Genomic DNA, 12104 nt, shown 5'->3' with positions numbered 1-12104 from the left:
CATGCAGGGGAATAATGCTACTCATAAAGTATAATGTAGATATACACATACAAATATTCAATATTGGTATTGTGAAATATATTTTCATCTTTGTTTAAGTTTCGTACAAAAATGCTATCAAAGCAGTATATGACAAATTGATTGCTATGCTCTAATTATAGACGTTTTATCTAAGTTAGCTTGTTACAATAAAAAAAGCAGCCCCTTCAAAACAATATATATGTATATTGATAAATACAGTACGTGCATCATTCTTCTTAATAGCTTATCAAAGTATTTTTATTGTACGAAAATGCATACAGACAAGCAAATAATTTCTGTGAACATGAATTGAATTTCATTAACATTATCGTGGACATGAATTATTAAATGTTAAGACAAATAAAAGCATTTCGAGCATAATATAAAAATTTAATGTCTTCAATCCTTCATAGCTTCCTCTGAAACTTGTGCAGGCGTTGCCGGTTCGTTATCTTTCTTTTTCTTGCTTCCCGATACTATATCATCAATTCTTAACAACAAAATAGCTGTCTCAACGGCCGTTTTGTATGTTTGTAGCTTAACAGATAGTGGTTCCCAAATACCACGCTCTTTCATATCTACCAATTGACCAGTTTCTCCATCGATACCCCATGTCATTCCCTCAGTAGCATGTTTTGCACGCAGTGCAGTCATTGTTCTAATGGTGTTAGCTCCACAATTCTGTGCAAGGGTTCTTGGAATAATTTCTAATGCCTGTGATACAGCTTTGTAAGGCCATTGTTCTACGCCAGCAAGCCTTGATGCTTTTTCTGCCAGAAGTCTTGCTACTGCCATTTCTACTGCTCCTCCACCTTTAATAAAAATTATTAATACATTTAATTTAAAATTATTTAATATACCATGCTCGTGTATCATAAATATTTAGACTAAACTTATATATACCTGGCACCAATTTTGGTTCAATGAGAAGATTTCTTCCAACATGTAGAGCATCTTGTAGGTTTCTCTCTGTTTCATTTAGAATGTCTTTACTGGCGCCTCTCAATATTATAGTACATGCCTTGGGATTTTTACATTCCGTAACAAAGCAGAAGTATTCATCTCCAACCTTTTTGATTTCAAACAGACCAGCATTAGTACCTACATCTTCTTCCCTTAATTCTTCTGTACGATTAACAACAGTAGCACCGCAAGCTCTAGCAATTCTGTTCATATCGCTCTTCCTCAATCTACGGATAGCAGAGATTCCAGCTTTCACAAGATAATGTTGAGCTAAATCTGATACCCCTTTCTCTGTGAATACCACAGTGGGTTTCACAGCTATTATGTCCTCACAAATCTTTTTAACGTGCTCTTCTTCTAGTTCTAAAATCCTTGTAAAATCTGTATCTTTCAGTATTTCTATATTGGTCTGTGACTCTCCCTTTTTATACTCCAGAGGGCAATCCAACAAAACTATTCTTGGATTTTTAATATGTCGTTTCATTTTTGGATGTGTGACATCTTTATTGATCATTACTCCCTTGAGTACAATACTCTCTTCGATAGTACCACCAGGAATTTTCTCTATTTTCGCATAACGTTTTATATCAATCTCCTTCCTGCCTCCTTCTTCATACATAACAGTCAAGACTGCATCTAATGCTATCTGACATGCTAATTCAGGCCAACGACCAAAAATTTTAGTTCCTACGCAAGAACTAATCACTTGAATAAGTTTGCTTCTATCACTGGTGTCCAAGTCTATGCTGACTTGATCGTTAAGAATGGTTACCATATCTTCCAAAGCTTGACGGAATGCTCTGATGATAATTGTTGGATGCATGTTCTGCTCAAGAAAAGGTTCTGCTATGGCCAAAATTTCTCCTGCCAATACAATAACTGACGTTGTACCATCACCAACTTCTTCGTCTTGAGTTCTTGCAATTTCTATCATCGATTTTCCAGCAGGATGTTGTACCGTTATTTCACGTAGTATAGCATTTCCATCGTTGGTCATGACTATTCCTCCCATTGGATCCATTAACATTTTTAACATAGCTTGCGGTCCTAGACATGTTCTAATGATATCTGCGATTGCCTTTAAAGGATAATATAATTAGAATGAATCTATTTTTCTATTTCAACAGTAAAATAAATATTTTAATATATTTTTACAAAAGTTTCTAATATAACAGCAAAAGTTTACAATAAATGAAGTAATTTACTTATGACTTACTTCCGGACTATAAATTGCACCGGAAATTATTAATTTTAGTAAATACAGTTATAAATAGTACATATTAACGAGATGTTCGTCGAGGAAAAAACACGTGGGCGTGCCGACGATCGAAGACCATAAATGGTAAATCAACGGATTAGTGATAGTACTCACCTTGCCGGCTTGAATATTTTCCCTTTGTACTTTCCGGCCGGAATCACGTCTCGTATTCTGACCTGCAATAATCGAAGCATACGACATCGTGAGAAAAATAGATTTTTGGTTCGAGTATCTAAACAAACGAAATTCGGCATGGACATTGTATTCACTTACTTAAAACTACGATCGGAGCACCTCCTGGTCCGAACATTTTACTATAGTTCTTTGAATAATTAAATATTCTGACAGAAAATGACACTTAAATAAACGCTTGATTCTTCCAGAAGAAAACGAAAGATCAGACCTTGTCACATTAGCTTCTACAGAGAGGAAACTCTAGTACATACTTTGTTCCGAAAACGATTACAATGCGCATGAGCCCTAAGTAATATTATGGTGAATTTAGCTCTATCAAAGATTGCAATGCATCAATTGTGAATTTTCAAATGAAATTGAAAGACAAATTAACATCTATGGATTACCTGAAATTACAATTACAAACTTTTTGCACCTTTTTTATCCAAAATTATAAAATGACATAATATGGCGTGACAAAAATAAAATTAACAAATTTAGTAACAAATACTGAAGAACTACAAAAATGTATATCTAGTTAAAAATATAATAAAAGCAAAAATATAGTGTCTGTCATTCTAACAAAAGTTCGAAGTAACAAATACTGAAGAACTACAAAAATGTATATCTAGTTAGAAATATAATGAAAGCTAAAAATATAGTGTCCGTCATTCTAACAAAAATCTTGTCTCAGCGAAGATCTGTGATAAGATACAAACTCTTTGAATAATGGAATAAAAATGTGTACAGTAACAAAATAAAATACTTTTAACGATTGGAATCATGAACCTAAGGATATATGGACGGAACATATAACCTGACTTTTGACAAGGAGGAAAATGAGATTCGCCATACATGCACTCCGGCTGTATTCAATTTGATTGAAATTCACTCGGAAAGTACGAAAATAGTCGAAGTGCATGTAGACTCCCCTTATCGCGAATTTCAGACCCCCTTCGTCCAGAGACTCCGTCCATTCTTAGGTCCATGCAGGCCATGTGTCCGAATATAACCGAGAACGCACGAAAACAACCGAAGTGTATGTAGTCTCTCTTTACCGCGAATCTGACTCCCCTAGACGTAACGCTCCGTCAATATTATGTATTCTTAAATCCATGGCTGGAATGGATCAGGATTAAGATTGATTGGTTATTAAATTCACTTAAGTTTACCATTGGTCAAAATGACAATGTCAACAAATGAAATTACGAACCGGTAGGGTTCCACGTTAGGTACATACTTGTTTTTGGCAGCCTCGGAGCATATTGCATGCTCAAAGATGACAGTACTCACTTCTGAGTTTTAGTAACATGTGCATTGCTGTCAGCATAAAAATATAAAATATGCCCACACTTGTACTTATATATTAAAAGTGTAGAGTACTCCAGTTATAATTTAAACAAATCTTTAAATATTTTTATTTTCGTAGCACACTCAAATATTAAGTTGATTTTAATGTGTTATAATGTATTGAAATGAATGAAACATGACGATTCTTTTTTCTTGGAATTATTTTTGCATGTAGAATCATGTTATGCATGTAGAATCATGTTATGCATGTGTATATAATAAGTAGAAACGTTAAGTTATGATCAAACGCTTCATCGAAAGCACATTGAAAATTCGTAACTATTTTATTAAATACAAAAATAGTTACAGAATTAATTTCATAATAAAATTTTTATTCTTTTTGTATGCATTTCTTCTTGCCTTGAATATGGTTCTAGTTTCAGATTTTTTCTGTTGTTAAAGTTTACTTTGCAAAATTGTCTATTTTATTCAACCTTGGAACTTATAACATTAAACGAAATTAATATACCAGAAAAGTAAGATGTATATATTTTGATTTTAAATTCTCGGGTAAAAACAACTAATTTTTCTACGTGTGTTACATGTATGTAATAGCTTGGTTCTCTCAATTTCAACGATATTTCCAGTTGTTGAAAGTAGCTTTTCGCTGGTCGTTTGTGTACTACGTACGGCGATGTGTTGTTTTGCAGTAATTGATAGCATAGGAAATCGAATGTTTTCAGAATCCCGAATATTGTCGGGATCCCGTCCACAGACCCGATTCCCGACCCAAACATTGGGTTTCGGGAATTCCCGGGTTCTCGCACACCTCTACTAATTACAAAATAAATTGGCAATAAGAGAAATAATTCTAATTAATGCAATGAACGTCAGAACATCAAATATATTTACGTATATATTTAAATATATTACGTCCTTTTCTAAATTACTAACAAAAGTAAAGTAATAATTACTCTTGATGATATCAAATGCTACGTACACGATCTTCTATAATAATCAAAATCTGATAATATTGGTGATCGTTGTTGCTACACTCTTGTCAATAAAAAGGATATGTAGCTGAGGGAAATTTTTAATATCTGAAAAAATGTAAAGTGATAAACAGATGTTACAGTTTCAAAATGGTAACGAAGACGTAGAAGGAAAGCATCTTACGTTGCACAATGTCGGCATATTTATAGGAAACAATTTGCCTGCGGTTAGGTAAAACGTCTTTTTAGCTCTCAGCATAATCAAAACTAAATTTTTCGCTTCGTTTGGTTCCAGGTTTGTCCAGTTGCATCCGTAAGCAGCGTCGAACATACCTTCAGACTTTATATGCAATAATCGTGAATGATAAACGGACTGGATACTTTTTGGAAACAATGATTCTTGTCGACGTGGCTAATTACTAACGGCAAGAATCATTCGGAAATTATAAACCAATAATTTAAGTTTTCATTTACTTGAGTTGTCAAAAGTTGTCCTGCGACGCAGTAAAGAGTCATTTGTGCAAGCGTATTTACGTAGGAACCAACGTAATAATATATTCCCGCAGAATCAAATTTGCCTTTACCAGTCAACGCCTGGAAAATGTTTATTTTGCTATTACTTTACTCTCGTTTTATTCCCGTTTTATTACAGAGAATTACTCCCACTTAATTTACTTACGAAAACTATCTCAAATATGTAGACACAATTAAATACACCGAAATAGATTAATAATACGAGCAATAATAGCATGTATGTATTCTCCATTATGTCGACAGCACTGTAAAAATTCCCAAACAATGATCGCCATCCTTCCGAAAAGCGATAAATTGTGATTCATTATCAGTCTTGTATCGCTAACTGTCGCTTACATTGTGTTGTAACGCGTATCAGTTAATTAAAGTTAATTTTTGTAAATATGGATAAATAATTATACTACATAAAGAGACAGTTGCGTGACAGTTAACGAAGCTTCATCCTGTTTTATCGTTGTGTGTATTTATTGTTATTGCAAAGTAAATAGTTCTTCCGTTTATAATAAAGATCTGCAAGAGTTTCTGCAGTAATGCGATTCCTACAGGATGTTATGAAAACAATGATAAAAATATAGTCGTACGATCGAATGTTAAAAAGTTCGCGATGGAAACATCATAAGATCGAACGTTTAACAATCCTTTCTTTTTAAATTGGGAATCATTTTTTCTTTGTAATTAGTAAAAATCATCAATCTTCTTTTAACATATCTTTGACCAATTATATACCTTCGAAACATTTCGCATAAAAATAGAAAAAAAACATCGAAGCAGTATACGAGAATTATACCTGGACAAACGAGTGTGATCCATCACGATGTCCGCTAAGTCATGATCAAAACGGTCTGACGATTTAATGCTCGCTAGACGAGTTTGCAGATTCTCTAACTGTGCGGTAATGTGCAGAATTACGGTGCCATAGAACACATCAAATCCGAGATAACAGAATGCTGTAGCTAATATGACAATGAATTGTGAAACATATATTATCTCGTAGTACGGACTATGGGAAACGTCAATTATATAATAAGACGGAAATGGAAACATTGCCGTTTCATTCGTCGTCAGTCGATACGAAATACCTAATTTCGGGAGGACAGTCATAGTAAATAGTATCGGACCAAACGTTGAATAACAAAACTTCATGAATGTTCGTGATATAGCAGCACGCTTTATCATCACGTCCCTTTCTATGTCTGTTTTCGGTTTTTCCCAGTCGCTTGCCATCATCTTCAAGAGTGGTATGAAATCTTAACAGAAAGTAAACAATAAACACATCGCTTTAAAACAACTCGCTTATTGCATTCGATAAGGATTCTGCGTATCTCTGTTTAGATTCATCGGATTATCGCTTTTACTATCATTACCACTTCACCTATACCAAATATTGATTTATCGCAATAGTACTTATATAAAAAAAAACAACTTTAGAGAAAACCGATTGTCCAATACCTGTATTTTTAAAAAATCGATGAAACTTGATTTTCGAACTTTTACAGAGCATATCATTTAAAGCAGTTGAACGAAATATTTGTATTAATTTGAAAACTGTATAAAAGTGTTATACTGCCTACTCAGCAGTTTTTAAAAAGATCTGTAATTTTATTCGTATTATAAAACCGATCGAAATTTGAACTGTATTCCAAATAATTTTTTACTGAAAAAAAATAACGACATTGAAATACTCACTTGTCTTATTTCGGTACATAATAACAAATTTCATCATCGATATCATGCATGGCGTGAAGTAACCGATATTCTCCAAGCACATCATTAAACCTTGCGATTGCAACAGTAACACGCAGCCCAAAGGAAAAATGAGAAATATTTGTATAAATATAAAAATCACTGGTGCCCGTAATTTGTCCAAAAGACTTTCTCCACGGTTATTTTCTGGAGGCCACAGACCAAGTAGCCATAAAGGGTAACGATTCAATGTAACTGCCCATTTGTAGTCTACGGTTGCGAATACGACAAGCGATTAAGGAAACTAACTAGACGAGAATCGTTCGTTGTAAAAAAAAGGAACATGTGCGAATATACACCTGCCTGTTCCGGCGCTTCCAATGACATATTCATATTGAAACTCGTCTTGCAGAGCAATTGCTATTCTATACTCCCTTTTCTGTTCTTTTTTTCACTCAGACATATCGCAGCGAAAATGTTAGACCGTACCGTTAAATAACCTGCTGAAAAAAAGGCCACGCTAAATGGTCTTTCACGAAGGGACAGAACAGTGTTTTAATATTTCACCTTACAACGTCTCGCGGAATGAAATTTTTCCAAAGTTGCCGACGAGTGTAGAATTTTCTATTGGAAAGGATAAGTACACACAGCTGTTGTCAATACATTTTGTTGCAGAACTTTTGCAGACGACGAGAAAGTGTTTAGCCGACCTCTGCATATTTTATACCCCGAAGAGGACAGTTTAAAATGGCTACGTAAGGACACATCAGTCATCCCCCGTCGTTTAACAGGTCAGTTGTGGTTTTGGTGACAATCTCGAATAGATGTATATGTATACATATACAATGGACTGTATGATTTATATTTATACTAAGAATTAGTTGTATTTGCTTTGGATTAATTCGAATAAGTTTCAAGTTTGTGCGATGTTTCGGATAAATGAAAGAAGAGGAGACCGCGCTTTCCTAAACTTTCATCGAAAGTATTGGAAAAAGAATTTCTTTGCGTAAAAATTATCAGCAAACGATTGTAAGTAGAACAAACATTCTTGTAGCTCTTGTTCGATCAGATGTATAATCGACAGACAACATTGATTGTAAATTTTTCTGAGAATGTTTGTTTCCTTTCGTAGTCTTTTTCTTAACCCTTTCCCCTCTTACACTTCTTTCCACCCATTTGTCTACCTCTTTTCTTATAAATTTCGTCGTACTCTCCACTGGTTTTTCCTTTACTTTCTCTTCGGCGTTTCCCCTTTCTTCACTCATTCCTTTTCATCACTAACTCTTTCGCCTCCTGTTGATCATCTTTATCTTTTCCCTCTTTTCACCCTTCTTTGACCCTTTCGTTTCCTCTTTAAGACCGAAAGGTAAGGTAAGGTAATAGGAAAAGTGCAAGAAAATAAAATAAGATAAAGTGATTTCCTTAATTTAATTTCTTAATTTAATCAAAAATGGAAAATATATACATTTTAATTAACATTACAAGAATATAAAATTAATATCGGTTCGTGTAAATCAATATCGTGTATGTAGTCAGTTTTTCTTTACGTGAGTAACAACTGGCAATTTTTTACGAAAAAAAGATATTTTTTAAAACAATTTTTTATTTTTCATGTCGGTAATGCAGAAAAATGTACAGATTTCAACGCGAGCGATAGTGGCGACATCTTGTGGTTGTTAGTAGAAACAAAAATTCTTACACAATTATCTGCGTAATTTTAATTTTACCTAACTACGTCAAATCTTTTTGAATCGTGTCACTTTAACAGAACTAAGTCAAATTGAAGCATTGACTTTTATGCATATTTTTTAAAAGTGTATATAATGTAACATTTCTCTTCGTAAAAAAAATATTTCTTCATAACTGTCTAATATTTTCCACCATTTTCTACAACGTATATCCTATACAGAAGATCAAAATTCATTTTACGTACCATTGAATATATATATATATATTCAATGGTACGTAAAATGAATATATATATATTAGCGGAAAATCACTACGTCGATATGTAATTGAGAAATTACAAATATTGTGTAACATAAAACATTACTATTGAATCCACCAATTTTAGTAAAAAGTGTATTATCATGTGCGCGTAAAAGATTATTTGTTTAAGAATATAGAAAACTTAATATCTTCTGTTATACAAAGATACAAATACATATATGCGTAGGAAATTGGAAAGTTACCAATTTGTGAGCTTTGTGCGCGAACTTACAAACTGTACATAGTTTTGCGTATTATGCATTGTGCACAAAAATTTATATTTTCTATATAATACGCGTATATTATAGGTATAGAAGCTTGTGATTGCGCATAACTTCGTCAGGCTGTGCAACGTGCAACGTCTATATGTATAGTCTATAGCCTACAAACTACATGATCCTTAGCACAGCAGAGCCATCTGACATATAGGTTTTGGGAAGTCTGGTCCAGTCTGTTCAGTGTCTGAAACCATCTGATACGTTCACTTGGTGGTTCACTTCTTTATTTCTTGCGTAGATAGTAAAAATGAATGTGGTGGCAAAATCGCCAAACGTGTCGCCGATTTTAAAAGCGGCGACAACCGTAGTTACGAATGGATTTGCACCCGTAGCTGGTAGTGGTGTTGCAGCGAAACCTAAAATTCTCGTTAAGCCTGTCGTCAGTATACTGATTAATCAAAGTATTTCTGACAGTCTTTTCTGTAGATCTCTGCGTGTAAGCTCAGGAATCACAGGTTTGAAGCTTTTTTTAAAAATACAATCTTATTAGTTTTTATGTTGGTTGGTGGCAAACTATGAATTTCAATATTTCGATTATATAATCGTATCGTACACATAGTGTACGATTTACAGAACTCTGTACTATCAATCGATCCACTGTGTAATGATAGAAATTAACATGTCAGTCTTTCTATCTGTTACTATTTATTACAGATGACATTATTTATAACTGATGTTATTTATATTTGATTTTATTGTATCAGGAGCTACGCAAACATCGCAGAAAAGATGGGCTCATACAGATATTCAATGGCCAGATTTCACTCCGTATCGAAATGTAAAAAACCCAGAAGAAAAAGTAAAAGATAATCAAGCTGCTAGAAGAACAACCGCGTATCTTGTGACTGGAGGTAATAACTATTGTTGGGATTCTTTCGCACGACTTTCTAAATTAAAAATTTCATTTCTTATACAGCTACCGTGGTTAGTGGTATCTACGTAGCCAAGGGGATTGCCTATGGCTTGGTATCTTACATGAGTGCATCGGCCGATGTATTAGCTATGGCTAAAATAGAAGTAGATCTTAGCACCATTCCTGAAGGAAAAAGCGCTGTTTTCAAGTGGCGTGGCAAGCCACTGTTCGTGCGACACAGGCAAGTGTTTATGTTCAAAGTTTTATACGTTACCTATCTCAAAAATAAACATAATGCTTATTATGTAACAACAGATCAGCAGCTGAAATTGCAAAAGAAGGAAAAGTCGATATTTCAATTCTTCGAGATCCCCAAAATGATTTAGAGCGTGTTAAACAACCAGAATGGTTGGTTGTTCTCGGTGTGTGCACACATTTAGGCTGTGTCCCAATAGCGAATGCTGGAGATTTTGGTGGTTACTATTGCCCTTGCCACGGTTCTCATTATGACGCTAGTGGAAGAATTAGGAAAGGACCAGCCCCCCTCAATCTGGAAGTCCCACAATATGAGTTTACTGACAGTAAAACGCTACTTGTTGGTTAATATAGTAATATCTGTAGTGAAATCAATAATTTTATGTATAACAAAACATCTTTTCCGAAAATTGTATCCTTATTTATAAATTCGAAAAACATGAATTTCCGATCTTTGAGAAGTCGATATATAAAAGTATTACCAACACGGTGGAGCTATATCTGTAAAAATCAGGAATAAAGCTTAACCGAAATAGAAATAAATCGTTTAATTCTTTCATACACAGAAAGTATAGTTGCAGTTTATATATTGCGTACTTTTGCGAAGAAAACTAATAGAAATTGTAAAACAATATTTTTTATTTTATGTTTTATTTCCAAACAAATCGATTCGTAATATAATTGTCGATAATAATAATAAATAAGCTTATCATTTACTTTTACAAAATGTTTATCTCAAATTATAAAATTACTAAAAGTACAACTATACAAAATTTCATGCAATGGATTCAATGTGACATTAGTATTTGACACAATTAATTTTTCATGAAATGTTGAAAATATTAAAAACTTTTACGAAACGTTTTTAAAATTTTGCATCTTTCAATAAAAAGAGCACGTCGTAGCTCGGTTGAGAAAATCGTGTGGACGAAAAGAATGCTCCCGCTTCCGCCAGGCGGTGCTAGTATTCTCAAATCAAATTTTCGTATTCACCGTATGACAAGGGCGTCCAGGACCGACAATTCGCCGGCCGGGCCGATTCTCTGCTTCTCTGTTTTCAGTCGCCTTCGCTGCTGGCAGCGTACGGACGGTGTAGCTAAGAGTTTTTCGTGAAAATCGGTTATCTTTCAAAACACCGTTACCATTTCGTATACGATGATACGAAAAGTCCTGGCCCTACGACGAGTGACACTGTTGATCTGACATTTCCGATAAAAACAACAAATGTATTGTTCAAAATGAGTTTCCGCGGCGCGTGGTACCGGTGTCCAGCGGCACGCGCGAAAGGGTTAGAATCGTCTAACACTACCGGTGAAAATTAAGGTGACACTCAGCGTTCTACAGAAAAAAAGAATACGAATAGAACAGACGGGAAACGGATGCGAAGAAAACCGATTTTCGTAAGTTTTATTCTACATTATTATACCTACGTTTTTCTTTATGTAGCGTAAATACATCGCGTCTTTTCGAAGTATGGAAACACGTATGTGTATGACTGGACAGAAATATCAAATTGTCGTGTCAAAACCCGGAAATGCAAATGTTTATTTGGAATTTCACACTCCACTGAATCCTGTGTTAATCAGATTTATTTTGCGATGAGTTATAATTATTTTCAACTTCGTTTCATATTATTACAACGTTTTTAAATAATTTCTATATATCGAACGCAACAATTATGAGGAACATAATAGACTTCGGATCGTATGCATTTATGGCAACTCTGTGTAGTCGCAACTTAATATAGTAAAGAGATTAAAAGAATTAAAAAATGTCTCAATGTATTATATTTTTAATCGATTAAAATTCTTACG

The 12104-nt window shown here is 34.1% G+C and overlaps 4 protein-coding genes across 6 annotated transcripts in view; 2 read left to right on the top strand and 2 right to left on the bottom strand.

The window, feature by feature from the left end:
- Positions 1 to 56: 56 nt before the first annotated feature.
- On the bottom strand, positions 57 to 2673 carry CCT3 (chaperonin containing TCP1 subunit 3). The gene is made up of 4 exons (XM_033466928.2): positions 2516 to 2673; positions 2357 to 2418; positions 925 to 2062; positions 57 to 833 (listed from the first exon to the last, which is right to left on the bottom strand). The coding sequence occupies exons 1-4, from the start codon at positions 2550 to 2552 to the stop codon at positions 421 to 423; spliced, it is 1650 nt and encodes a 549-aa protein (XP_033322819.1). The 5' UTR covers positions 2553 to 2673; the 3' UTR covers positions 57 to 420.
- A 1311-nt stretch (positions 2674 to 3984) lies between these two features.
- On the bottom strand, positions 3985 to 7620 carry LOC117218499 (odorant receptor 10). 3 transcript variants are annotated; one of them, XM_076520960.1, is made up of 8 exons: positions 7275 to 7620; positions 6919 to 7185; positions 6020 to 6479; positions 5378 to 5477; positions 5173 to 5292; positions 4883 to 5038; positions 4707 to 4806; positions 3985 to 4537 (listed from the first exon to the last, which is right to left on the bottom strand). In XM_076520960.1, the coding sequence occupies exons 1-7, from the start codon at positions 7306 to 7308 to the stop codon at positions 4756 to 4758; spliced, it is 1188 nt and encodes a 395-aa protein (XP_076377075.1). In that variant the 5' UTR covers positions 7309 to 7620; the 3' UTR covers positions 3985 to 4537; positions 4707 to 4755. The 3 variants fall into 3 exon arrangements, with proteins under 3 accessions (XP_076377075.1, XP_076377076.1, XP_033322822.2); XM_076520961.1 differs by lacking the exon at positions 3985 to 4537 and having other exon boundaries at positions 4582 to 4806; positions 6020 to 6185; positions 6312 to 6479; positions 7275 to 7610; XM_033466931.2 differs by lacking the exon at positions 3985 to 4537 and having other exon boundaries at positions 4582 to 4806; positions 7275 to 7619.
- Positions 7621 to 9321: 1701 nt separating this feature from the next.
- On the top strand, positions 9322 to 10833 carry RFeSP (Rieske iron-sulfur protein). The gene is made up of 4 exons (XM_033466930.2): positions 9322 to 9637; positions 9887 to 10033; positions 10099 to 10276; positions 10351 to 10833. The coding sequence occupies exons 1-4, from the start codon at positions 9430 to 9432 to the stop codon at positions 10637 to 10639; spliced, it is 822 nt and encodes a 273-aa protein (XP_033322821.2). The 5' UTR covers positions 9322 to 9429; the 3' UTR covers positions 10640 to 10833.
- Positions 10834 to 10971: 138 nt separating this feature from the next.
- The window catches only part of chinmo (Chronologically inappropriate morphogenesis), a 116405-nt gene continuing 115272 nt past the window's right edge, over positions 10972 to 12104 (top strand). Inside the window, exon 1 of the mRNA XM_033466925.2 lies at positions 10972 to 11690. The gene's annotated coding sequence lies outside the window, so the exon portion shown is untranslated. The remainder of the gene's footprint in view (positions 11691 to 12104) is intronic.

Source organism: Megalopta genalis, chromosome 4, assembly GCF_051020955.1.
Source record: "Megalopta genalis isolate 19385.01 chromosome 4, iyMegGena1_principal, whole genome shotgun sequence".
Lineage (NCBI taxonomy): Eukaryota > Metazoa > Arthropoda > Insecta > Hymenoptera > Halictidae > Megalopta > Megalopta genalis.
This window is presented reverse-complemented; position numbering and strand designations above follow the sequence as displayed.